At 55.3% G+C, this 25,650-nt stretch overlaps 13 protein-coding genes across 13 annotated transcripts; 6 read left to right on the top strand and 7 right to left on the bottom strand.

Moving 5' to 3' along the window:
* Window positions 1-167: 167 nt before the first annotated feature.
* On the bottom strand, window positions 168-1,889 carry M409DRAFT_16606 (uncharacterized protein; the record flags this gene model as incomplete). The annotated part of the gene is made up of 4 exons (XM_033803683.1): window positions 168-251; window positions 302-1,263; window positions 1,291-1,672; window positions 1,731-1,889. 4 exons carry the CDS (start codon window positions 1,887-1,889, stop codon window positions 168-170), a joined length of 1,587 nt encoding a protein of 528 aa, XP_033673533.1.
* A 981-nt stretch (window positions 1,890-2,870) lies between these two features.
* On the top strand, window positions 2,871-4,443 carry M409DRAFT_62399 (uncharacterized protein; the record flags this gene model as incomplete). Its single annotated transcript, XM_033815157.1, has 3 exons — window positions 2,871-3,108; window positions 3,174-4,182; window positions 4,236-4,443. The coding sequence occupies 3 exons, from the start codon at window positions 2,871-2,873 to the stop codon at window positions 4,441-4,443; spliced, it is 1,455 nt and encodes a 484-aa protein (XP_033673532.1).
* Window positions 4,444-5,094: 651 nt separating this feature from the next.
* On the top strand, window positions 5,095-6,627 carry M409DRAFT_62398 (uncharacterized protein; the record flags this gene model as incomplete). The annotated part of the gene is made up of 2 exons (XM_033815156.1): window positions 5,095-5,419; window positions 5,486-6,627. 2 exons carry the CDS (start codon window positions 5,095-5,097, stop codon window positions 6,625-6,627), a joined length of 1,467 nt encoding a protein of 488 aa, XP_033673531.1.
* A 260-nt stretch (window positions 6,628-6,887) lies between these two features.
* On the bottom strand, window positions 6,888-7,962 carry M409DRAFT_16603 (uncharacterized protein; the record flags this gene model as incomplete). Its single annotated transcript, XM_033803682.1, has 2 exons — window positions 6,888-7,447; window positions 7,500-7,962. The coding sequence occupies 2 exons, from the start codon at window positions 7,960-7,962 to the stop codon at window positions 6,888-6,890; spliced, it is 1,023 nt and encodes a 340-aa protein (XP_033673530.1).
* A 550-nt stretch (window positions 7,963-8,512) lies between these two features.
* On the top strand, window positions 8,513-10,395 carry M409DRAFT_62397 (uncharacterized protein; the record flags this gene model as incomplete). Its single annotated transcript, XM_033815155.1, has 5 exons — window positions 8,513-8,930; window positions 9,006-9,159; window positions 9,224-9,303; window positions 9,369-9,487; window positions 9,595-10,395. The coding sequence occupies 5 exons, from the start codon at window positions 8,513-8,515 to the stop codon at window positions 10,393-10,395; spliced, it is 1,572 nt and encodes a 523-aa protein (XP_033673529.1).
* A 488-nt stretch (window positions 10,396-10,883) lies between these two features.
* On the top strand, window positions 10,884-11,831 carry M409DRAFT_62396 (uncharacterized protein; the record flags this gene model as incomplete). The annotated part of the gene is made up of 1 exon (XM_033815154.1): window positions 10,884-11,831. The coding sequence occupies one exon, from the start codon at window positions 10,884-10,886 to the stop codon at window positions 11,829-11,831; it is 948 nt and encodes a 315-aa protein (XP_033673528.1).
* A 440-nt stretch (window positions 11,832-12,271) lies between these two features.
* On the top strand, window positions 12,272-13,372 carry M409DRAFT_16600 (uncharacterized protein; the record flags this gene model as incomplete). The annotated part of the gene is made up of 1 exon (XM_033803681.1): window positions 12,272-13,372. One exon carries the CDS (start codon window positions 12,272-12,274, stop codon window positions 13,370-13,372), a length of 1,101 nt encoding a protein of 366 aa, XP_033673527.1.
* A 26-nt stretch (window positions 13,373-13,398) lies between these two features.
* M409DRAFT_62395 (uncharacterized protein) lies at window positions 13,399-14,410 on the bottom strand (the record flags this gene model as incomplete). Its single annotated transcript, XM_033815153.1, has 2 exons — window positions 13,399-14,150; window positions 14,281-14,410. The coding sequence occupies 2 exons, from the start codon at window positions 14,408-14,410 to the stop codon at window positions 13,399-13,401; spliced, it is 882 nt and encodes a 293-aa protein (XP_033673526.1).
* Window positions 14,411-14,917: 507 nt separating this feature from the next.
* On the bottom strand, window positions 14,918-16,226 carry M409DRAFT_35516 (glycoside hydrolase family 18 protein; the record flags this gene model as incomplete). Its single annotated transcript, XM_033810412.1, has 3 exons — window positions 14,918-15,226; window positions 15,282-15,836; window positions 15,906-16,226. 3 exons carry the CDS (start codon window positions 16,224-16,226, stop codon window positions 14,918-14,920), a joined length of 1,185 nt encoding a protein of 394 aa, XP_033673525.1.
* Window positions 16,227-17,502: 1,276 nt separating this feature from the next.
* Window positions 17,503-18,012, bottom strand: M409DRAFT_49188 (uncharacterized protein; the record flags this gene model as incomplete). The annotated part of the gene is made up of 1 exon (XM_033811175.1): window positions 17,503-18,012. One exon carries the CDS (start codon window positions 18,010-18,012, stop codon window positions 17,503-17,505), a length of 510 nt encoding a protein of 169 aa, XP_033673524.1.
* Window positions 18,013-18,450: 438 nt separating this feature from the next.
* On the bottom strand, window positions 18,451-20,370 carry M409DRAFT_16597 (uncharacterized protein; the record flags this gene model as incomplete). The annotated part of the gene is made up of 4 exons (XM_033803680.1): window positions 18,451-19,270; window positions 19,319-20,059; window positions 20,111-20,169; window positions 20,221-20,370. The coding sequence occupies 4 exons, from the start codon at window positions 20,368-20,370 to the stop codon at window positions 18,451-18,453; spliced, it is 1,770 nt and encodes a 589-aa protein (XP_033673523.1).
* Window positions 20,371-21,552: 1,182 nt separating this feature from the next.
* Window positions 21,553-22,827, bottom strand: M409DRAFT_16596 (uncharacterized protein; the record flags this gene model as incomplete). Its single annotated transcript, XM_033803679.1, has 1 exon — window positions 21,553-22,827. The coding sequence occupies one exon, from the start codon at window positions 22,825-22,827 to the stop codon at window positions 21,553-21,555; it is 1,275 nt and encodes a 424-aa protein (XP_033673522.1).
* A 738-nt stretch (window positions 22,828-23,565) lies between these two features.
* On the top strand, window positions 23,566-25,581 carry M409DRAFT_62391 (uncharacterized protein; the record flags this gene model as incomplete). The annotated part of the gene is made up of 2 exons (XM_033815152.1): window positions 23,566-23,612; window positions 24,129-25,581. The coding sequence occupies 2 exons, from the start codon at window positions 23,566-23,568 to the stop codon at window positions 25,579-25,581; spliced, it is 1,500 nt and encodes a 499-aa protein (XP_033673521.1).
* Window positions 25,582-25,650: the final 69 nt, after the last annotated feature.

The raw sequence follows: 25,650 nt of genomic DNA, 5'->3' as shown, positions 1-25,650 counted from the left end.
TTCGTTGTATCAGCAGCCTCTCCCCTCATGATCTCAAAAACAGCAATCTCCGTTCAACGCTCGCAGCATAGACCTGCATCACTGTGGCCCTCACAACATCATCCTGCAAAGCACGTACCCAACCCACAACGTATCAACTCCCTCCGAAAGCCCTCTCTTATCTTGCATCAGCCGGCCAGCTGTTCATCCGTCGGGTGGTGAACTTCTTGAAACGCAGCCTCCGGATCTCCATTGTGGCGGCGCTGGATCCACTGATGTCCCTTGGCCAGCCAGTGGTTCAAGACTCGATCCTCCTGGTTACCTGCCACTCCAACCCATGCACAGTTCTGAGGCGCTGGAGCAGCTTCTGCTCTAGATCTTTGAGCTCTGTGAGGGGTGCGTTGCGACGGTTTCTGAAGTCATAGTGCTGCACCATTCTGTCTGCCTGGGATAGTCTGTGATGGATTTCGTCGATGGCTTGCTGTTGAGCAACAGTAGGCGGTTGACGGGGAGCAGGGACCACATTACGAGTTCTTCTTGGCCTGGCAATCCTCCTGCCATTCGAGTTCGTGTCCTCGTTGTCTTGCTCAGGCTGTTGACCCGTGGGTGGTTGGGGGGCATTTTTCGAAGTGACATGGACCGAGATGCTACGCTCCACGTTGGTGGGGAGTTCTGGTCGAGCCGCAGCGAGTAGCATGGACTTGCGTTCCGGCTGGGCGCTCGCCACATCTCGTACTGGTGACACAGGGAGTGTGAGGTCCATGGCCATGTCCGTGAACTGGATACCTTCCATCATATCATCGACCGTGCCTGCATCTTGGTGTTGAGGCTGGTGCGGGACAGAAAGCAGTGGCTGACGTGAGAGCTCATGAGAAGCCTGTGAGTGCCGCAGCACGCTTTCACTCGTCACCGGCTGCATGAAGGTACCGCACGTGCTCGAAGCACGAGAAGGCTGGATGATATCACGTGCGTCCCAAACGATGCCATTGATGACCACCCACATGCCGTTCTTGCTGACCTGAAAGGCCATGTGATAGGGCGCAATGCCGATAATGAAGCCACCTGCGATGTGCTCGTGATAGGTGACTGAACCCAATTCGGCCAGGCTCGAGTAGCACGTGTCGAAAGCGCCAGGCACGAGCTTGTACTGAGGATATGCAACGAGGACTCGAGAAGCGATGATGCTCCCACCGCGGTAGAAGTGGCCTTTGACGGTGAATGCCGAACGAGTAGGGTAGTAGAGAATGCGAGGTTCCCAAAGGCTGGTGGTGGACTTCTCTGGCTCTTAGTCGTCCTGGTTGGCAGGGTCACGATAGCCATCGCCGAGCTTGATCCGCTTTCGGGGGACGTGACGAGTGGCTTGATCGATCTCGTACTGCCTCGCAGCTTCGTCGACGTCGGCTTCCCGCTTCCTCTTTTCACGACGCTCGGTGAGCTTCTGAAGACCCCAGTCTCTCAACGCGCCTGTGAGACTGAGTCCGCCGTCCAATACTTGTTGTAGCACATGCCAGGCTGCACGTGCTGAACCACGTCCGACGATGACAGTGACACGTGCTGCGCCCAAAGTGAGCTCGATAGTGAAGTTGAGGCCCTGGCGTGTGAGGTAGAGGGTTGTGTTTTGCACGTGCTGGCGCCAGTCGACGGCTTGCAGGATCTCTCGCGAATCTCCAGCCCCTACGACAGTCCCAACTTGCTCATCGCTGCCATCAGTGGCAAGGTCGGACGTCGAGTCTCGGGGATATGATGGTGACGGCGACAGATCGGGCGACTCCAGTTTTGACTTGCTTGCTTGCTTGCCGCTCCTCGAATGCGGCCCTCCCGGCAGCTTTCTTGACCTCCTTGTCGCGATCTTGTGCTTTCTTTACGCTATTCCTCGCGCGCCTCGGCTTCGAAACTTGTGACGAGTCCATAATGCCAGACCAATCCTCCCGACGGTGTCGTTGCGAGGTCGCTGAAGAAGCAGTAAACCGCTCGCGACCGGCTGCCATCCAATGACCAGGCGGCCTGGACGGCAAGTCACGTGTGATGACATAGGTAGCGCACGCTAGCGTCAGACACCGCTTAAAATCTCGCTTTGCTCTTGCTCTCAAACTTCTTCCTTCCACCACTGACACTTTACGCCACATGAGACCACAAGGGGACGTGTATCCATCGAGAATCACAGGTTGACCTCGACAGCGATGGCGATAGAGAGGTTCAGTGCATCCGCCGGCATGTGCAGGCCATTGCCTGTCGGCGTTTGTTGAAGGGGATGCCCTAGGTTCGTCCACTGCTCCCTGAGGCCTACTCTTCTCACCCTGACCGGTGATCTTCCGAGTGGTAGGAGGCGAGGGAAATGCATAGACTCGATGGCTCCCGAGCTTTCAGGCAGGTATGTTGTCCCTTGGGCGGGCTACTGACGTGAGTTAGGATCAGTGGGTGGTGCCGGGTCAAGGTGGGCGGACTTGACTCTTTTTTTTTCATCAGATCTTTCGCATTGATTGCGAGCGACTGGAGAAGAGGAATGAAGGCTTCAACGAGGTGGAAATATATATAGATACCAGGAGATCTACATATCTATACTGTTGCCGTCGCCGCCGTCTCCATGTGACATGTCGAACTGAGGGCAGACGGCGGACAAAGTGAGTGATGGAAGCATGGAATCACACAAGCATATGATCTAGCACCAAGAGTTGTATTCACACGACTTTCCAGAGTGATATGCAGCAATTGGTGATGAAGTGAAAGCGGAGGCGGACGAGGTGAAGTCGACGCCAAGGGCTCCACTCTCCCAAACGGAAATGGCGAGATATGCGGCTCCATATCCACGCGACAACTTTCTCACCAAACCTTGACGATCATCTCGAAACACCCACAACAGATATCCCAATGCGGCAACGACGACAGCGACGATGAACGGGACGGCAAACGGCACGCTGGCGCAGCTGCCCGACGAGATGTTCAGCATCATCCAGGCCACCGCCGGCACCCCCTCTCCACGCCTCGCTCGCCTCTGCCTCCCCGGTAGACGCATCATCGACACGCCGCACTACTTGGCCAGCACCTCGCGCGGCGTCGTACCGCATATCACACAGGATACCTTCCGCCGGGACACCTCCATCAACGGCGTCTACGTGGCCCTCGAAGACTGTATGTGGAGGAAGATGTGGGCTGTCGACTTCGTGGAACGCTGATCACTCACAGGAAACGAACAGTCATCGAGCGAGCACCGCGAAAGGTCCCACCTCTATACCAGTTCAAACCACTTGATGGAGCGTCTCCACTGAGGAAGTTCGTTGCACTGCCGGACGATGCGCTGCTGGTGCTTGGGGCGAGGAGATCGCCGCCTGTAGCTGCGCCCGCTGCGAACCCGAATACGGACACCACGATCTCGATATGTACGGCAGTGGGGTTCAGACAGCTCAAGGTCGATGAGTATGCGGAAGAGACGGAGGAGCTGAAGGCGGATATCTTGGTGGGACTGGGAGACGTGCCTTACGGAAGAGCATTGGGCAATAAGAGGGTGGAGAGAGCTACAGATCGAATGATCCAATGGCTGCAAGATCATGTTGCGCTGAGGGAGGAGCGGAAGGATGGATATGGACACCAGGCGAAGCTGTTTGCGTCGCTGATACCGGTCGAGTGCAGGAAGCAGCAGTTCTACATTGATTGTCTGGCTGAGGAGTTGGTCAAGGACATCTCTGGGCTGGCATTGTACAATCTTTCGACTTTGGAAGACATACCAGAGAGTCTGGCACATCTGCCTCGCCTAGGCTTTACCGAGCCAAAGACGCCGCACGAGATCCTGCAACAGGTTGCTTTGGGCATGGACATTCTCACGATCCCCTTCATTGGCGCTGCGACGGATGCTGGAATTGCCTTGGACTTCACCTTCCCGCCACGGCACGCACCCAATGGCTTGGAGCCGCGTTCTTTGGGAGTCGACATGTGGTCCGCCGAGCACGCCGTCGACGTATCTCCGTTGAGTGAGAGCTGCCAGTGCTACGCCTGCACCAACCACCACCGAGCCTACCTTCAACATCTCCTGGCTGCCAAAGAGATGCTTGGCTGGGTGCTAGTGCAGATCCACAACCACCACACCATGGACCTCTTCTTCGCCGGCATTCGCCAGAGCATCGCCCGAGACACCTTCGACGAAGACGTGAATACATTCAGCAAAGTCTACGAGAGCCAGCTCCCAGAAAAGACGGGCCAGGGGCCCAGGTGCGTTTCTGCAAGAATCGTGGAGGCGTACTCAGCTAATGTACTGTCTACAGAGTGAGGGGATACCAGTACAGGGCTGAAGGACCTGGCGAGTCGAAGAAGAATGCCATCGCCTTTCAGCATAAGATGAACGATGGGAAGGAGAAGCTTGCAGAGGGGACGCCGCCGGCTGCGGATGTCGACGCTGAGGATTTGGAGGTCAAGGGCTTTGGTGAGAAGGATGAGGTGGAGGTTAGCTCGACTACCAGACGGGCTGGTTGAGGCTGCATCTTCAACACCCATCACTCGCATGGCTTCTATATGGATGCTTCACTGCAGAGGCGTAGGCGGAACCCGTCTCTCCATCTTGGATGAAAGACTGCACGTGAAAGCCGGTCCGAGCATAATAGACGTCACCGAGGGGAGAGATCAACAATATGGACGCTACATGGCAATTTTCGGATCAGCTCACGGCACTTGGAAGTTCTCAAGAACAGTATTCCAAGAAGAGACACCGGGGACTTAGGCTCTTCTACGAGGAGAGATCTGGGACTTAGGCTGCTCCCAGCTTACGGTCATCTCTTGCCCGCACGGAAGGGGCATAGTGTACGAGAACCAAGGAGGGTTCCACCAAGAAGTAGTTCAGTTGTGCCACTACTCTGTGCATAGGCTTTCCCTCGAATTGGCAATCAGATTGCACCGATAGCATGTACCGAGCACTCGTCCAAACGCCTGGCCCCCAAACCCTTGGCCCCCCTGAAACAGGCAAGCAGTTCGCCTTCCTTTGGCTTCATGCCCAACTATTCATTGACTGGCGGACTTAAAACTGCAGGCCAGGAGATGTAGAAAGATAGATAAATACATATATATCATGGCGAGCACATGCCCAAGTGTGGACTTGCAACGTCAACGCCGCAAGCGACAGCCGCAATCATGCCACGAGACTCGGTCGACAAACCGGCTCACATTGAAGACAAGCTTTTCATCAACGGGGAGTTCGTGCCTTCGATCTCAGGGAAAAAGTTCGAGATCCTAGACCCCACCACTGACGAGGTCGCGGCGAGCGTCTACGAAGCCGGCGTGGAAGATGTTGATCGTGCTGTAGAAGCCGCGGAGAATGCCTTCCCGGCATGGTCAGAGCTACCGGCATCAGAGCGTGCGGCTTATATGCTGAAGCTTGCGGATGCTTTGGAGGATGTGGTTCCAGAGATCGGCTATATGGATGCTGTAACGATGGGCAAGCCATATGTTGGGAGTCGTGAGTTGTGCCTTTATGCAAGCCGATGACTGCCACTGGCCGCTGACCGATTGAATCGACGCACAGCTGTCACGCACCACTCGATTCAGAATCTGCGCTATCTCGCAGGCCAGGCTCGAGACGTCTTCGGCGAAACCTCACTCTCCACGCCCGGCAAACTGGCGCTCTCCCTTCGTCAACCGTTTGGCGTGTGCGCTGCCATCATCCCCTGGAACGGTCCCCTCATGATGCTCATCAACAAAGTCGGGGCCGCACTGGTTGCGGGGAACACGCTGGTGCTCAAGTCATCCGAGAAGGCCCCCTTCACGGCATTGATCGTAGCTAGGCTGTGCAAGCAAATCGGCCTCCCGCCAGGGGTACTGAACATCCTCAGCGGGTACGGCACCTCTTGTGGCGAGGCTCTGGCGAAGCACATGCGCGTTCGTAGGATCTCCTTCACTGGCTCGGTGGCGACTGGGAAATTGATCCAGAAGGCCTCGGCGGAATCGAATCTGAAAAAAGTTGCCCTCGAGTTGGGTGGAAAGAATCCGATGCTCGTGTTCGACGATGCAGACGTGACCCTGGCCGCGCGAGGTGCGACAATGGCCACGCTGATCAACACGGGACAGGGATGTATCTTGACGACGCGCATCTACGTGCATTCGAAGATCGTAGATGGTTTCGTGGAAGAGCTCAAGAAAGGCGTTGCGGCTGCCGGCGAGCCTGGCGATCCGCTGGTGCCAGGGACTCGGCGTGGGCCCCAAGCAGATCAAACCCAGCTGCGTCGCGTCGTGGGTCTGATCGAAGATGGACGCAGGAACAACTACGACATAGCCCTGGGCGGCAAGGGTCGCATTGGCGACAAGGGGTGCTACGTCGAACCCACCATCTTCGTCAACGTGCCCGAGGACGCCAAGGTCATGCGCGAAGAAGTCTTCGGGCCTGTCGTCTGTGTGACCACTTTCACCGACGAGGCGGATGTCATCCGTCGAGCGAACGACACCGAGTTCGGCTTGTACGCGAGCGTCTTCACCAAAGACCTCAGCCGGGCAGTCCGCGTGGCCAAGGCCTTCGAGGCGGGTCTCGTCGGGGTCAATTGTACGAGCCCCGCCGGTCTGAGTGAGGATCTGGCCTTTGGGGGTTGGAAGCAGAGTGGATCGGGACGGGAGAATGGACGGCGCGCGGTGGAAGCGTGGACGGAGGAGAAGAGTATTATGATTAGTTTGTGAAGCACTTGAGAACACTAAATTCCACGTTGCGCCACCACCAGCTGCTTGTTCTCTAGACTCAACGACTTAGATTTTCCCTTCCTATTGCGGCGACAGCCAGTTGGTGGTTGAGTTCACCTTGTAATCATAGAGCAGTGAGCAACAGGCAAGTGGATTGACAGAGTGATGATTGAGATGTATGTCGACAACGCATAACGAAGGCTTTCCGGATGTATTTGCTCGTGGTCTGTTTCCGAAGACCCAAGAGTTTCCACTCAGAATCAAGCGAGTGTGTCGATATAGCCAGCTTCCGCATAGTATCTCTTCGCGCCCTCATGCAGCGGAATGGGCGTCTTCGCCATAGCATATGGATCCATCGGCCAACCCAATGGGCTCTTCTGCTGCGTGTGGTGGCCGTACTGTCTCTCCACACCGCCTCGAGTCTCCACCAAAATCCACGTCAACAAGCCTGCGATGTCCTCGTCCAGATCCTCGCGCACCAGCACGATGAAGTCAGAAAAGTCGAGGCAGGGCAACGTCGTGCGCAGATTCCGCCAGTAGCCCGCCGGGAGGTCGGTGGCTTTGAATCCCGGATTTCGCTCGATCACGCAGCGCAAGGCCTGAGGCTCCGCTGGGAGAGGCACGTACTCGAGATCCTCGACGAGGTGAGTCCATCCGGGGGTCATGATCGCTTCTTGGAGCACGGCGTCTGCATCTCCGCTGACCACGAGTGCCAGGGCTTGCTCGGGCCGGGTGGTTGTTACGATCGTCGCGTTCCACGAGGCTAGGACTTCAGGGGTGATGCCGTGGGCTTGTAAGTATTCGTTCGCGGTGTACCCGACTATAAAACCAGTGTTGGTGAGTTCCCAAGTCTCCCTGTGGGTCTAACTTACTGAGGTTCGTCCCATCGTTGGAAGAAGTCGCTATCCGCAAGGCAGGCTTGATGCGTCGCAGATCATCGAACGAACGTATGCCGTATTTCGGGTCCACGGCCAGGACCAACCGATCATTCTGCGGAAGCGTAGCCAGCGCACGAAGGCTCGGCATTGCACCACACGCAGCAAACGGCCCACGGCCAGTGAGGGCATCGGGGATCATCGCGGCCGGCGTGGAGATGCAAAGTTGTGCAACACCGTCGAACACATTCGTGAGGGCCTCGATGCCCCCGTCGCGGAGGTTCCAGATGGCAACCCGAGACTTGGGGCCGGTGCGATCGGTGAAGTGTTGGGCCAGCCAGGAACAGATCCGATGGAAGTTGGCCATGCCCCAGTCCCCGACCATGTGGAATGTGATGGATCGCTCGAGTCGTGGACCGGTCTGTTGCTCTGAAGCGATTTCCTTGAGAGCTTGTGCCATTTTTTCTTATGTGATGATGAAGAGTCTACTTTCGTTCTCGATGCTACGAGTAGGAGGAAGGGTTCGTGATTTCCATTCGTCATCTAGCAGGACGTATAGTGTAATAATAAGGGGTTGAGAAGAGCCAGCTGCCAAGTCACAGGGCTGGTGTACTCCTCTGACACGCTTTGCTGATCTTCAACTACAACCATCTCTTGCACTCTATCTCACTACCGCATTGTGTCCCGACGTTGCATCCAAGGTCTTGCAGGATTCCAGCGCGTCAGGAGCTTCCCCTCCTCGACTCCGCAAAGACAGACGTAGTTTAGAGGTGCCTATGGATTGTCGGACTTAGCACATCTAACGTCCTTTTTGGAGACTTGCGCTACGTGATGCTAACTCCCCGAAAGTCTCTGCACAAGCGACCTCCGGCTATATACGACCCCAGCCCTAGGTGTAGTCCAAAACCTTGTGGATGTGACTATCTTCTAGCAGGAGGCGTCTCTTGTGGCTTCTTCTTTCTATCGTCCTCAGAACGACTAAGTGTGTCTTGACAAGCTATATATGAGCGATGCCCTTCGGAATCTTGGAACCAGAGGCTAGCAGTCAATGCCCCGGCACGGTTGTGATCACTGATCATAGCAATTTGCACGATTCTACTACAACGGAGGGCAGCGTTCCCGTCACGAGTGGGCTGAAAAAAGATGCATCTGGCGTGGTGGTGCTTGCTCCACAGCCGTCCGACTCTCCCGGCGATCCTCTGAACTGGACGGCAACGAAGAAGAACTTGTTCACGGTGGCATATACATGGATCTGTGGCGCCGTCGGGGCACTTGGACCGCTGCTCATCGCGGCGTATCGACCGCTCTCGCAGCAATGGGGGGTCGAAATAGGCCAGTTTGCCACCGGTGCGCAGGGCAGTCTTCTGTGCGGCTTTGGCGTTGGAGCGGTTCTGTTTAATGCCGTGGCCGCCAAGATGGGCAAACGACGTAAAACTTCATCCCCTGGCAACTTGTCAGCCATCAGATGTCGCGTATGCTGATTTGTGGGCTTCGGTCCTGCAGCGGTGTATCTTTTCACCAATGCGATGCTGATGATAGCTTGCTTCTGGGGTGCGGCGTCGCGGTCCTTTGCATCGTTCGTGGCCTCGCGTGCGGTCGCAGGACTCTGCATGGGTCCAATGACGGCCCTGGTGCCGGCTTCTGTCGGGGATGTGTGGTATAGCCTTCTCTTCTCCAAGTCATCGTGCGTGATCGCCATGGCTGACAACATGGACGTTCAGGTTCGTCCATGAACGTGGCCTTCGCACGTCCCTCTATGCGCTTGCGTTCTTGTCGGGCAATCATCTCGCCTCGCCCATCGGTAAGACCACCACCACGAAGAGTCGATACGATTCGAGCCGCGGATATACTAACGAGACGCAATAGCTGGAACTATCATCGAACACGGGTCGTGGAGAATTTGCATGAATGCAATGGGCGGTGCCTTTGGCGTGTCCACCCTCCTCGTGTTCTTCCTCATGCCCGAAACGACGTTTGAACGCATCGTACCAGGAGCGGGGCGTGGAGCCAGCATGGACGACTGCTTTCAGGTGCTGTCAATGATCTGTCACCAATGCCTGCACAGTGTGGGCGCGCTGACTTGCCATTCCAGCACGAGGGCATGGAGGCTAAAAGCACCAGTGCCCATCTTGAGACCTCCGAGGAGCACGAGATCCGCCAGGGACAGTCGTATGCGCGACAGCTATTGCCTTATCAAGGCTATCGAGGCCGAACTGCGTTCTCCAAAGCCTTGGTCGGACCCTTTTTCGCACTGGCCAATCCGACGGTCGTCTGGGCAGCGGTGCTATTCATGACGAATCTCGGGTTTGTGGTCGGCCTAGGAGCGACGCAGTCACTCATCTTCGGCGCTCCGCCTTACAACTTCTCCATCACACAGGTGGGCCTCGTCAACCTCTCTGCATTTGTGGCCGCTTTACTGGGGACGGCCGCTTCCAAACCATTGCTCGACGGCATTGCCCAGCGTCTTTCCAAGTCTAACCACGGTATCTTCGAGCCCGAGTTCCGACTCATCCCGATGGTATTCACTTTACTCTTCACCACCGCCGGGTACTTCGTCTGGGGGCAATCCATCTCCCAAGGTCTGCCATGGGCCGTTCCTGTCGTGGTCGGACTCGGCTTCGTCACGTTCGGGACCCAGATCGGCATCGCCACGATCTTCACATACGTCGTCGACTGCCACCAGCAGGACGCCGCTCCCGCTTTGGGGCTGATCACGCTGTGTCAAGCCATGTTCTCTTTCGGGCTGACCTTCTACATCAACGAATGGGTCAGTCAATCGGGTCCCCGGGACTGTTTCTTCGCGATTGGGTCTCATGGCCGGCTTGATTTCTCTCACGCTCCCGTTGTAAGCCCTTTGCGCTACGAGATCATTTGTGGTGGGAGATGTTGCTAACATGGGCTTGCCGTCAGGTTTGTCTTCGGAAAGAGGATTAGGTGCTGGCAGGCGAAACACCGTATTCCGGGACATTAGCATGGGAGCAGCTCTATGATCAGGTCCATGGATCAGAAGGCCTGAACAGTGGAGGGGGGGTTAACCTAACAGCTATTGTGAGGATGGTGTGAGTTTCGAGCTGCTGCAGGTACGGCAGACGTGATGCCTTTATACATTAATATATATGGCGACCGTACTGCCGCTTATCCGCCGTCGTCATCGGGCTTGTCGATGAGCATTCAGCCGGCTCTTCCACTACCTCCACCTTCGCGTTCGACCAGAACGTGGCTAGCAGCATCATGGCCTCACACGTGCTCGCGCCCATTGGCAGAGCGATCATCTTGTCGAGATCCTGTTGCTGCTCTCGACGACGACTCCACCTGCGCGGCACAGTATAAGAAGATCAACATCACCCAGGTAAGCTTTTTCTTCTATACCATCCCTCCACCATGTTGTCCGCCCTCCTCTCCTCGACACTGGCCCTCGCCAGCCTCGCCGCAGCCCAGTCCGACATCTCCCTCTCCCACCCGCTGCAGCAGATCCTGGCCCACGCCCACAGCGGCCCGCTCTACACCTACCCCACCGACCTCACCCAGGGCATCGTGCCCAAGAACTTCCACTCGCACAACGACTACTGGCGCGCCATCCCCTTCTACAGCGCCCTCTCCGTCGGCGCCATCAGCGTCGAAGCCGACGTCTGGCTGAAGAACGGCACCCTGCACATCGGCCACGAGGAGAGCGCCCTCACCCCCGAACGCACCTTCTCCTCCCTCTACGTCCAGCCCATCCTCTCCGTGCTCCGCGCCCAGAACCCCAACTCCTCCTTCGTCTCCTCGCCCCCCACCAAGAACGGCGTCTACGACACCAACGGCGCCCAAACCCTCTACCTCTTCGTCGACATCAAGACCAACGGCACCACCACCTTCCCCGCCGTCGTCAAGGCCCTCGAGCCCCTCCGCGCCGCCGGCTACCTGACCACCTTCAACGGCACGGGCGTCACCCCGGGCCCCGTCACCGTCATCGGCACCGGCAACACGCCCCTCAACCAAGTCCAACCCGTCACCCCACGAGACTACTTCTACGACGCGCCCCTCGCCACCCTCAACTCCACCTTCAGCAACATCACCGCCTCCGTCTCCCCCATCGCCAGCGTGTCCTTCTCCTCGCAGTTCGGCGCCGTCCGCAATGCAACCTTCAATTCCACGCAAGAGGCGTTGTTAAGAGAGCAGATCTCTACCGCGCATGGTAAGGGCATACTTGTGAGATATTGGGATCAGCCTGGCTGGCCGGTGGGGACGCGGAATGGGCTTTGGAGGAAGCTGTGGGATGAGGGGGCGGATTTGGTGAATGTGGATGATTTGGAGGGCGCGGCGAACTTTTGGGAGGGGACGGGTTGAGTGGTGTAAGAGATGAATGATGAGCAGCCCGGAGTAAGTGCGGATATATAAGTGGATGTACATACGGCCAGCGTTGTCATGTCGACGATAGAACGTATAATGAACATTTCAACTCAGCCTGATTTGCGTTGATATTGAGGCCCGCAGGTTGTGAAGCAGACTTGAAAGGCAAGATAAGCATAGCAATCAGGCTGAAAAGTAACCGCCATTTGTGCACACGAATAAAGCTCTTCGCGCAACTTCAGCCGCTCTGTCGTAACACCCTGCTTACCGATACGGAACTTGACACCCTGTTCCAGATCGCATATTATGCCTGAATCAGAGCGTGAGCTCCCCCAATTCGTACGAAGCGACGTTCTTCCAAGCTGACGTACCAACAACCACAGCTCGAACTTTCTCAACAACCTCTGCAACAGCGCACATCTACAAGCATCGCAAAAATGTCCGCCGAAAACCAAACCCTCGACGAACCCCTAGGCCGCGTCCTCGTCGTCGGCGGCAGCGGCTTCGTAGGCACGCACTGCCTACGAGACGTCCTCAGAACCGGAGGCCCCGACGTCCAGGTCTACACTCTCAACCACAAGATCCCCGAAACGTCCAAACAAGTCTCCGGCGTGACATACCTCTCCGCGGATCTCGGCGACGACGAAGCAGTCCTGAAAGCCGTGCAGGAAGCAAAACCGACCGTGATCCTCCACTTCGCCTCACCCAGACCCTTTATCGAAGCGCCCAGTCTATATGAGAGAGTCAACATCCAAGGGGTCAAGAACCTCCTCTCCGCTTGTGATATCGTTGGTACGGTCCACGCCTTCGTGTACTGCTCCTCCGTCTCCATCATCGACAACGGCCGCCTCGCGACCCTCCACGGCGACGAATCCTGGCCCGTGCTCTTCGCCCCCGAACAGAGGGAGCCCTACTGGCATAGCAAAGCGGTGGGCGAGACGCTGGTGCTGGGGCATAACGCCAAGAACTCACAGAAGATGCTCACGACGGCGCTGCGCGTGACGAGTATTTTCGGCGAGGACGACGAGCAGGTCATCGGGGGCATGATCCGGCAGGCGAAGAGCGGCGGGTTCAAAGTCCAGATTGGGGAGGGGAGAAATCGGAATTGTTGGACGTATGTCGGGACGGTGACGCAGGCGCATGTGCTTGCTGCGAGGTGTTTGCTTAGGGAGAGGGGAAGCGTAGTAGGGGATGAGATGCGGGTGGGCGGGGAGGCGTTTTTCATCACGAATGGGGAGGCGAGGTCGTTTTGGGGGTTTGCGAGGCAGGTTGCTACGGAGGCGGGGTTTCCCGTGAGGGAGGAGGAGGTGAGGGTGTTGCCGGCGTTCATGGCGTGGGTGATTGGGTATGTGAGCGAGTGGGTGGCGTGGTTTGGGGGGAGGAAAGCGGAGATCCGTCGGGCGAGTTTGAGGTATGCGGTTGTGGAGCAGGTGTTTAGTATGGAGAAGGCGAAGAGGCGGATGGGGTTTGTCCCTGCTGTGGGGCTCGATGAGGCGGTTCGGAGGGGCGTGGAGAGTTTTAGGGGGAAGTTGATATAACATTGCACATCACTCTAGTTCTCCCCCTACGGCTTCCGTCCACAAACAACATAATACCGCATATGCGCCCCCTTCCCCAACTCCTCCAACCCATCCCTCAACTCCCCATACAACTCCTGCACCTCCCCCTCGCTCTTCCCAATCCCATCCCACAGCCTCGGCGCCATCCGCCCAATCTCCCTCCTCAAAACATCCACACTATACCTCCCAATCTCCGCACTCTCCGGATGTTCCTCCCAGCCCTCTTTACTCCAACTCCACACATACACCCCAACCCGCACATTCACAAACCCCGCATCCCTCATCCACCCCGAGATCTTGCTCGCACACGCCGTGTCGAGCCCTTTCCTGGCGAGTGAGGTGGTCATGGCGTTCAGCCACCTCCAGTCCTGAGAGATGACTTCTCCACTAGCATCTCGCATCACGAACTCGACTTCTTGAAGTTCTGCCCAGCCCCCTGGTTCCAGCAAGTCGTACAGCAGGGCGATATACGCCGCCCAGTCCGTCATTCCGAGGAAGAGCATCCTACTAAATATGTAACTCCAGTCTCTCCTTTTCACTTTCCCTTCGTTGACGAGAAAGCGGATCTCGCCGGTCGTGAATTCGAGGTTTGATGGTTTTGGTCGCGAAGAGGGGATGGGCGTTAGATCTATCCCGTGGATTTTGGCTTGAGGGTGCGCGGCTGCGAGGAGGTGGGTTGTGGTTCCCGTGCCGCAGCCTATGTCGAGGGCGCTTCGGAGGGTGGGGGTGGAGGGGAGGGGGGCGTGGAAGGGGACGTCTGTGGTTGGTTCGTTAGCAGTGTGAAGAATGGTAGGATGGGAGTCGAGGTGTAGTTAAGTTGTGCTGCTCAGCCTCGCCAGCCTCGCTTCTCCTTTCCGGATGTATAGAGGAAAGATCCTCAAGCTCACCTTTCAACATCGCAACAATAGCATCATGCTGCCGATTCAAACGCTCTTGTTCCGCAGCATCATTGGGCAACACATACGGCGCCGACTCATTCGAATGGTACGTCGGCAATTCCTCCGTTGATGTCGGCATACTCTCGACAGAACCTGTGGCAAAAATGAGAAGTCAACAAGTTCCCTATCGATCGCCTCTCCAACGAAAGAATCGACTTATAAGATTCTATCTTATTGGAGAAAATCACCGCTTCTTGTAGCGTTTCCCGGGTCCCAAGCGTGGTGAGGCTGATCTAATAGCCCTATTCAGCAGGTCAGTAATACAGGGTCGGAGGGTCGGCGTTGGGACAGAGTTACTTGTTTGTTGATGTGATTATATGTATGGAAGATTATGGGTGAGAAAATAGAGCTGCTGCTGCTGAAGACGTCACTGTCTTGAAATGTGGTCGGAATCGTAGCTAGTGTCAAATCTGGTATTTCTTCTGTCGCGATTAGGTATATGCTCATGCCTGCCAGATTGCAGCCCTCGAAACGCCTCCTCCATGCTCTCGTCCCATCCGAACGTCATGAACTCCTCCATTCATTAATAAATCATACCCTCATAATCTCATACCACATCCAAGCCCCATCCATACAACCATCCCCTCTAAGCCCCCGGCATCCCCGCCTTGATATTATCATACTGACTATCCGGATAATCCAACACATTCTCGCTATTATCCAGCGCCTTGAGCCCCTGCACGACACTCGAGATCAAACTCCCCGTGCCGTTCTTATCCCCGTTCGCTTCCCACCACATGGCGCCGGCCAGCTTGTTGCTCTTGATGTAGTCGAGTTTGGCGGCGGAGGCTTGCGCGTTGTCGTACGAGACCATGGTGCGGGCGGTGCTGTCGTAGGACCAGGAGGCGCCGATGGAGGCGTCGAAGAATTCTTGGGCGCCTGCGGCGGTGAGGGCCTGCGAAGGTTATTGTCAGTGTTTGTGGGGTTTGAGAGGGTTGATAAATACGGACTTTGTAGTCCCATACACCATTTTCCCATGAGCCACCGCCTACGCCTGAGAACGGTTTGCCTGGGCCGTCGGTGTTGGTGAATGCTCGGCCGTAGAGCGGGAGACCCAGGACGAGCTTCAGAGGCGAGACGCCGTTGTTCAGGTAGAACTTGACAGCAGCGTCGGTACTGAAGGGCGTACTGCTGTCATTATCCTTCGACGCATACAGATTCGCCTGATGTCCGGCATTCGTATCCCAAGACCCAGCATAGTCGTACGCCATCAAATTCCAGAAATCCAGCTGCGCATCCATATCGGCTACTTTCAACTTTTGATAGTTTTCCGGCCCGGCAGCTGTGGCGACGGTGAGCAGGAAATGCGGGTTGCCGGACACAGATGCCGCATAGGTATCCAGCTCGCCTCGCACGGCCTGAAGCAGCTGCACGTAGTTCTCCGCCTGCCCTGCGTCTTCAGGATACTCCCAATCGATATCGATCCCATCGAACGCAACGTCCTTCAAGAGTTGCACAGCCGACTGGGCGAACTTGGTCCGGCCGGCTGCCGTCGCCATTGGAGCCTGTCACGAGAGATCGATCAGCATTCTGCATCATCTCGTGCAACACCATTGTGTGTGACGGCTACGCACCGCGAAATTGGAACTATACGTCCACCCGCCGATACTCAACAATGTCTTCATGTGTCGATTCTGCTTCTTGAGAATATACAACTGCTTCACACAGCCATACGCATTGTTCCCGGGCTCGCTCCAGCTGTCGTTCGCGTAGTGCTTCTCCAAATCCGCATAGGTGTCGCTGAGGTAGACCTCTCCTGTTTCAGGGCGTACGTTAGCAAATGAATACAGGACGTGGGTGATTTTGTCTGCGGGAAGGTTGGAGGGCTGGTAGTTCCGGCCGTAGATGTCCCAGTTGGGGAAGTAGAGGGCGGTCTTGTAGCCGCTTGCTGCCATGCCGGTTGTGGTGTTTGTGCTGTTGCTGGAAGGGTCGGGGGTGGTGGTGTTGGTGTCGGAGTAGGATTGGACTTGTCGTGGACGTAATGTATATGGATTGTACCAGGGCAACGCGGAGGTGCATGTGAGCATGGTGGTCATGATGCCAACGATGCTCGGTGAGTGAGCCATCTTGTCACGAGCTGTGCTGCTTGTCCGGGGTAGCTTTTCCTTTCCACCACCACAAGCGAGAGGTAGCAATGGAGGGTAGTGTTGTGAGAGATTGCAACTCGCAAGCGTCGAGATCAGAAAAGAGAGAGAAATGCGAAGAGATTCGGGGTCGAGGCCTTTTTACACCCAAGTTGCCCGTTCGACCAGAACCCACATTCCTCACTTTTACTCACGCCCAAAAAGGTCTTACCAGATTTTGCATAGCAAAGCCGCCACTTCTCCAGGCTGTACACCAAGGGAGAGCGGATGTAGCGCAAACGCAGACAGGAGCGACAGCGGGAACAAAGGGCATTGTCGCAGATTCAAACCGCGGGTGTGACGGTCGTCGTGTGCGACCCCAACAGCTCGAGTAGAGGTCGTGAGGTGTGGTTGCTGTGTGATCGTCAGTCTAGCCGTGGGACTTGGAGGCTGCTCCCCACTGGGTGTGACCGTTTCTCATCTGTGCAGTGTGGACCTCGTGCTCTGCTGCTGCGAGCCGTTAGTGATGGCGTCAGGTTCCATGTTATAGCCTCGTGGTAGGCGTGGAGAAGTTTGGGTCGCTTCAACGGTTCGGACGGCAATCATTGAGCTTGATCGGCTCGTTGCCGTAGCAAACAATAACTGCCGTCTAGATCGTTTTTTCCGATTCGTCTAGACGATGGATTTTCCTTGTGAAGCCTTGCAGTTGACCGCGCGGAGACTGCAACCTGGAAAGCAAACCTGGCGTGAGCTTGTCTGGCACCAGACATCGGCTTTCGTGCCCAAATGGTGCATTGCAGAGCAAGGTACTTTGCAGAGGGGGTTGATACAAAAGACTCGTGTCTGCAACACAAGATCACTTGCCAGCGATTTGTGACTGTACGGAAAATGTGCTCTTCACAAAAGGTGTGAGACAAAGAACCATCCCTTGCTTGCTTCTTGATCAGTCAACGCCACTTGTTCTCTCGACAAAGATCTCGACTCACAAGACCGTCAACCTGGCTTGAGCATTCGTCAACGCCAGTGTTCTCTTCCAAATGTGACGGAGCAGCCACACATACCAAACATCTCCCATGACACCCACCAACTTCTCTTCCCTTGCCGCCCACTACTGCAAATACTTCCCAACATACTTGGGAAACTCCTCCGCAAAATCACACTGATCCTCCTCCCTCGCAGCAGGCTTCAACCAACTCTGCCGATGCTTCGTGAAAACCTCAAACTCCGGCACAGGAATCCTGGGAAACAGTCCCAACGCCACCATCGACAATTGCGGCGCTGAAAGCACAGGCAGACATCCGATCGTACTGCCGCAGTTTGAGCAAAAGGATCTCGCGACCGTGTTGCCGCTGCCAGTGTTGGTGTCGTTGTAGGTTTTGAGGTAGTTTTTCGAGTCGGTGTAGGTGAGGTTTGGTGTGGGGACTGTGAGGATGTTCATGCCAGAGGCGCCGCTGGATTGGCGGCAGTTGTAGCAGTGGCAGATGTGGCCGATGGGGTTGTCGAAGAGGCCTGGGAGTGTGACTTTGACTGTGATACTTCCGCAAAGGCAAGAGCCTTGCATGCTGTCTTTGAGTGAGGAGGGATCTTGGTCTGCTGGTGAGCCTGTGAGTTGGGTCATCTTTTCGTTTGTCTTGCTCTTTCTGTGGACTTGAAGGATTGTCGTGAGCAACTTTAGGGACACAACGCAACGAAAAGTCTTCGAATGTTAGAAACATAAATATACCTGGACGACCTAACCAGCGGGTGGGTACAATCGCATCCTGCACGGCTCGCGCCGCCACAGTCTGCCCCGACGTCGCATTTCTACTCGTCAAAGGTCAGACGAATTCGGAAAAAGGTCAGTGACAAGAGGCCGACGTTTCATGCAGCATTGGAGACTGTTCCACTGCATTGAAATGGTTGTCGTGATAAGAACAAGAGTGGTAGGCTTCTCTGGTTGTTTGCAATCTTCGCAGCGGTTGAGGCCTAACGTGAATTGCGGTGAGCAGGTCCTGGTTTGCATCATGTATCTTGTCTATTTCTCACCTAAGCGGCTGAATATCCACTGCATCTCGCCCTAGTACACAGTCCCATCCTTCTTCACACCATGCTTCGCCTTGCCATTCGTCTTGGCGTGCGAATGCGAGTGGCCGTGATGTGAATCATGTCGGTGCAGGTCATGGTCCATTTCATCCTCGTCGTGCTCCTCGTCCGGGTCGTCCCAGTCTGGGAAGCCATCGTCAAACAGCTGTGCGAGCTCTTCTTCCTTGGCTTCTTTCTCCTCCTTCTCGCCTGCATTAGGGCCCGCGCCTCCCATCATGATTGCTTTCCATTGCTCGAACTCGTCGTCCGTGAGGAGGCATTCGTCTAGAACGGCCTCGATAGCTGCGACGTCCAGCTTCTCGCCAATGAAGACGAGCTCTTGGCGGCGATCGCCCCAAGTGCCGCCAGCTTTGATATCGTGCTCGACCATCGCGTCAATCTCTGCGTTGCCAGTCTCCCATTCAGAGCGGTCAATGGTGCAGAACCAAGGCCTTCCGCCAGAAAGCGTAAGCATTGCACCTGCTTGACTCCACTCACCAGCCCGGCCTGGCCGTGTAGCGAGCCAGTACTCGCCTTTTGAACGGAAAAGTTTGGCGAACAGTGGGTGAACCTTCTTGTTGGCGAGGATGGTGGCATCGTCGGGAATCTCGGGTGCGTCTTCCATCTCCGCATCGTCTTCGTCCTCTTCTTCCTCTTCATCTGCATCCTCCATGTCTTCGTCTTCGCCATCGACTTCTTCCTCCTCCATTTCTGCGAGAGGATGCTGCAGGATGAACTTGTCATGCAAGAGCTGGAACAGTCGTCGAGGGTTGAAAGGCCGTCTGCGAACATATACGAAGTTTCGTACGTTGTACCTGGTCTGTTAGCATGTAACAAGGAATGAATTGTGATTAGGTACTCACTCTTCAGTCTCTGGCTTTGGTGTGACCATCTTCCTGCCGTTTACTTCTCGCACAGTCATGGCATGCAAGTCTTGCAACCAACCGTACCCAGTCTGAGCAACTTCAAGATTGAACATGCCTGTGTTGACGATTTCACGGACTTCGATCTTGCCGTAGCTGCACTCGATCACCTTGGCCCGGTGATTGAGCTTCTTGATCAGGTCTCGCACCCGTCCTCTATCGGCCACACTGATCCGGTCGATCTTGTTCAAGAGGATGACATCGGCAAACTCGATCTGGTCGACCATGAGGTCAGAGACCGTTCGCTCATCCTCGGGCGTCACATCGTCTCGACGAGAAGAGAGGAGGTCAGTAGTCTCAAAGTCATGAAACATGGTGAAAGCATCGATTACGGTAGCTGTCGTGTCCAGCTTGGCGAACTTCTCGAGACCACCAGCCTCTTTGAGTCTCTTGAGAGTGGCGAGAGTGCTTTCATCAAGACCCTCGGGGCCTTCACCCATTTGGCTGATTTGCTCTGCAAGACGGGAGTCGAATGTCTCGGCAACTTGTTCAGGCTCTGAGATACCAGATGATTCGACAATGATGTAGTCAAACTCAGCAAGCTCAGCCAGGCGGACCAATTCTTCAAGCAAGTCTCCACGTAGAGTGCAGCAGATGCAGCCATTTTGGAGCGCAACGACCTTCTCCTCTGTCTTGGTCAGGCGGTGGGTGTTGCGAATGAGATTAGCGTCCACATTGACTCTGCAAGGCGGTCAGCGCAGCGATTAAGTGTTGGAAGTGAAAAATACTCACGCGCCAATGTCATTCACGATCACGGCTATCCGCAGGCCATGCTCGCTTCGGAGGATGTGCTGGCTCAGATGTCAGGTGTGATTCTTGATATATCTTGCCAACATTCTCACCTGCAAGAGAGTGGTCTTTCCACTGCCCAAGAAGCCCGACAGGAGAGTAACAGGCAATGCCTTGACAGGAACCGGTTTCTCCTTCTTCGCAGCCGCCGATTTGATCTTTGCTGCGCCGTTTGGCTTCGAGGAAGTCTTTGCTTTAGCCATGGTGTTTCTGCAACAGTGTCGACAAGATTCTTGAGCGAAATTGCAGTCTTCTGTGTGCGTTTTGCCCCAAAATATACGAGTGTGAGTTCAAAGTGAGCAACCTGGATGGGAGCACCCTGATGGCCACCCTCAGCCAATGGCAGCGCACTCTTGGATAAGCATTACCCTCTTGTCGGACACTCTCCTGACACTTGCTTCCTTGTTCCACCGTCGAGCGGCCGAATACGAAGGCTGCGAGGCGAGAATGATGTGAAAACTCGGGTTTCTTGACGTTTCCGCTGCGAAACACTGCTCTCCCGGCCGCACTGCGAATCCAGGCCTCATAGCCTTCTCTTCAACATGCAAATACAGTCGCTGGCCCATAGAACCTCGTCTGGCCGATGTAGGACAGCCTTTGACGTGGGACCGTGGACCTGTGAGGAAACGTGCGCTCTTACCTGTTGCTGTCTGATGCCTCTTGCAGCATCAGTGCGTTGCAACGCAGTACTTATCTTTGTAATCATGTACCAGCGCCGCCAGAGCAGTTCAACAGAGGCTCTGTCTAAGGCATCCCAGCGGATATCATCATCTTTCTCAATGGCTTGGTGGCCGCCTGAAGGCTTTCGGACCATCTCTTACATCGCCGGCCTGCTCGTACGGCTCTTCTCAGGCGAGCGTCCCGCAGATGCAGCGACCATGCCAATAATCGTCCACAGTCACCACCATATAGCTCTTAGACCAAGACCACATATTCCTCTTGCAAGTCCTCGACCGCTCGAGGTCGCTGCGTACGATGTGGGAGTCACAGCCTTGTCGACATCGATATGCGGCTGGCGGGCGCGGCGAGTATTGTCTGCAGCCATGAGGCATAGTACGTCCATGTCTTGTGTCAGCTCACGGATGGCAGAAGTCGTTCGAGGATATGAGGATAGGAGAATTGCATCCAGCCTGGAACGCGACGGTGAGGTGAAGTCACATGATCTAATCGCGTATTTTGCTTTACTCATCAACTTGCCAAGCAATAAACATTCGCGTCTCCATTTCTTCCATCAAAACATCATCAATTTCCAACCAGACCGTTAACAGGCTCCCTTTAGACCCGCAAGTAGAAGACAACAGTGCGTTGTTCATATTGTTGGAATCGTCCCTAGCCGCTGTCTATACATGTATCCTAATCTTTTTTCTATACGCTTTACCACCACATTACAATCTGGCCCTGTTCAACTCATCCCTGGCTACTTGGAAGACATCGTACTTGTCCATCCACTTGGTGAACTGCGGACTACCAAACTTGGCCTTCATATCCGGCTTGACCTCCTCATAGCCAGGATCATTCGCATGGCGCCACATCTCGTTTCTGGTCTTGATCGCCTTCTCATCATGGATCGCCCAGATGTCTCCGCTGATCAGTGATAGCTCCTGCGCGAGCTCGCATCGTGGTCTGCGAATCTTCTCGAAGATGGCCAGCTGAGGCGATAGATCATCACCGGGTTGGCTGTGGGCGATGAGCTCAGCAAGGAGCGCACCGCTTTCCATGCCCATTGCGCTCCCTTGGCCGGCGAACGGGGTTTGTGCATGGACTGAGTCTCCCACGAGAACGACTTTTCCGTTCGGACTCGACCAGCGTGGGACGCCCATTACTTCTGTGAACCGCCACTTGAAGGCCGAATTTGCGCTGTCGAGCGCTTTCCTCACCGCTGGGCCAAAGTCGTGCCAGCGCTGCTTCATCCACGTCAGATCGGTCAACGTCTCGTTGGTCTTGTCTGGATGAGGATCTTCCGAGAATGGAAACTCGTGATCTGTGAACTGCAAATCGAATACGTGCTGATGTGGTGTAGGAGCCATGAAAATGCTGCGCCCAGGGCTGACCACTATGTTGACGTACTTGTCCAGCTTCAACGTCCGCAACACTTTGTCTTTCTCAACTTGCTCAAGCGGCAGCATCACCTGGAACGTCGCCTGTTCCCGTATCATCGGCTTGAACTCTGGGAACAGCGTCTGGCGAATCCTCGAATTGGCTCCGTCTGCAGCGACGATGAAGTCGCCTTGTACTTCTCGACCGTCATCCAGCGTGATGCTAGGCTTCTCCAGGTCGACCTTCACCATCCTTGCTCCGTCAGAGACTTTCGCCCCAGCTTTGATGGCATGGTCGCGGAAGTACTCTTTGAATGCTTGTCTCTGCCCCCACCAACTGTGACCCCTCCGTTTGATATCAACAAGAACAATGCTTCCGTCCGAGTTTGTTCCCAGGCTGACTTTTTCAGAGTCGTGTGATATCGATGGCATGCCCTCTAACATGCCCCATTCCTGCAGTACCCTGTCACAGTTCGGACCCAGCGCGATACCAGCTCGCCCTTCATCTCTTGCACCTATTACTCTCCTCTCGTACACTTCGACTTTAAGGCCTTTCTTTGCGAGTCCAATCGCCGCTGACAGACCGGCAATCCCGGCGCCGACCACGATGACTTTGAGCGGCATTGCAGACTCAAAATGGCGGAAAGATAGTGTACGGAAGAGAAAAGCGACGGATGCGATCAAGATATCAAACCGCGCAAGTGGCGTCCGTCTTACATCTTGCCATCGGGCCCGGAGAGACCACAACCGCTAGGATCTCAAAGGATTCGGCACACTATACCCGCCCTGGTAATTCAGTAGGTGTAGGGCCGATAAGTGAAGGAACAAGATCCTTTGTCAGCAGATCTGACTTTTGTGCCACGGAGGGCATGGGAAGTGTTGAATGGTGTGGTACGTGTGAATACGAATGTGCAATATTCAGCAATGCACTTTGATGAAGAGGTGCAGGCAGGGTTTGGTCTTTGAACACTGATGAACACTAACCCGCAACAGTCAAAGCTGCCGCGAGCTCCAATAATCAACCATGATAAGCGCGACAAAAGAAGGGAACCACTGTCGCCACAAGAAACTCAGCTAATTATTAAGGCCCACGACACACATTCGGTATACGCTATCGATTGAACTTCTCACCAAGGGCTGACACATCGAACTCTATCTTCAAGCAAAAATGCAAGGCAGCGGAAGGATTTCAGCCGCGAACACGTCCTCCAACAGGAACAGTGCGCAACCATTGCCATCTACAATTTCTTCACCTCAGCTCGTGCCAGGTGGTGGAAGTAATAACAGCCCTTGTGTGGAGCTATTGCGACGTATGACTTCGACGCATAACTCGATGATAAGGAATGACGATCTTGCGAGAGAATGTGTCTACTGGGCTGCAGCGAGACGACATTCAAGGAGGCGAGTAGGTGAGCGGTCGAGACGATCAGATATCGAGAGCGATGGATAGGTTGTAATCCGACGAACATCGCCACTGCTGCTCAGTTCCTTCTCCAGACTCCTTTCTACAGTCGAGTTCGCGAGATCAAGTACTGCGGCTTCGAGATGATCTTCGGTACGGCAAGAGGATGCGCTACTTGTAGGGAATACCTCAGACTCCACCACCGATCAATCGCAATAATGTTTCTTTCATCACAACACCTACATGGTAAGTACACTTTAACGAAGCACAAGCATTCTAACAAGCCTTCTCCGCACCAGGGCCCCCAGTCCGAACATACGCTATGCCGCTTCCAGTGAAATGCGGGTCAACACACCTTGGCCCAACTACCGAACATCTGGAAATGTGCTCGAATCTTCCTTGTCAATGGCGTCAAAGGGTCCCTCTGACATCCACGACACACCGAGTATACGAAACGCACCAGTCAAGACCATGACCCAAGAGGGAAGTCGCCAGGACCAATGGCAAGCTCTGCCCCGAGAAGCCGCATCATCGAGGGATCCTGCTGGCCTTGTCGCAAGAGACGGGTGAAGTGTGATTTGGGGAGACCGGCGTGCTCGCGGTGCATGGGCAGTGGACAACAGTGCGTTTATGGGTCGCAGCCCGTTCGATGGGTTGGTGGGAGTTCCCTACGAGGCCGGCGGGCGGCGACGGCGTCCTACGGCCATCAGCATTCACCCGAACTTTCCCATGTAGGCAATACGAACGCCGATCTTGTGTCTGGTCCATCATTCGACCACAGCCCTACGCGGTCTCTTATTAAGACGCCGAAAAGAGAGCTCACTTTATCACCCTCACCGTCCACGCCTGCCCTCGACGATGCCGGCCTCGCCGGGTATTTCCAGAATGCAGTGTTACCGCGATTCCAGTTGAGCGACGACCAACTGTCAGCCGACCTTACAAAGCTACTGAGCAATCCGACTTTCCAAAGAGCCATTTCAGCGGTCTCAAGGGCACACTACTCTCTGCTCTCGAAAGAAGACCCGCAAAGCACAGCCCTAGTCCGAAGCAGAACTCGACACGCCGCCATAGCCAGCTTTCGCCAAAGTCTGCAAGAAGGAGCATGTTCCCGCAAGACAGTTCAGGAGCTCTTCAGCATCAATGTCCTCCTCGGCATCCTCGACGGGATGATCGAGCCCACCAATGATCCTGATGCCGCTCGATTCCATCTCAACGGTGGTTTCGCCATGCTCAAGCGCTGGACCAAGACGGCCGCCAATATGCTGACGGACGGCGGTCTGAATGGACATCTCATCTCCGTCTTCGCCACGATGGATCTCGTACACGCTCTACTAAGCGGCGACAAACCCTTCTTCGAATCAAACATCTGGCCCATGTTCGCCGGCGTGACAGCATGGTTTGGTCGTCTCAAGCACGACGACCGCTTCTTGATTCTACTCAAAGCCCACGCTGAGATGGCCGCCCTCGGCAATATCATCAAAACACATCTCCCTGACGAAGATGGCGTGATCCTGGTCCAGAGGTGTCTCTCCCCGATCGAATCCATGCTCCAACCACCCGCTTGCTCCCCACCTCCCTCTCTCGATGTCCACCTCACCGAATGGGCGCACTTCTGCTCCCTTTACGAAATCGCCGGCATCATCTACTACCACCGCGCCCTGCGCATGCGTCCCGTCGACGACGGAGACGTGCAGATCGGTGTACGAGCCGGTGTCGCTAAAGTCGTCGGCGGTGTTCTCCCAGGCATGCTCGCACACTGTACAATCCTACCCATGCTGGTCATCGGAGCCCATTGCATCTACCCTCAGGACCGTCGGGCGATCTCTCTGGCGCTGGATCCGACGGTGTCGTATCTTTCTTTTGGGAACTTGCCTGTTATGTTGGATTTCTTGAAGGTTACGTGGGATAGGGGGATGATGCGTGCGACGTGGTGGGATATGTTTAAGGATGTTGCGGAGAGGATTTTTCTTTTCTGAAACGAGGGGAGAGTCATGATACCGTGGATGGATGTAATTGGTTTGAAGACTGTACGAATATGGGTCAAC

The sequence above is a fragment of the Zasmidium cellare genome (assembly GCF_010093935.1).
Source record: "Zasmidium cellare ATCC 36951 unplaced genomic scaffold M409scaffold_2, whole genome shotgun sequence".
NCBI lineage: Eukaryota > Fungi > Ascomycota > Dothideomycetes > Mycosphaerellales > Mycosphaerellaceae > Zasmidium > Zasmidium cellare.
This window is presented reverse-complemented; position numbering and strand designations above follow the sequence as displayed.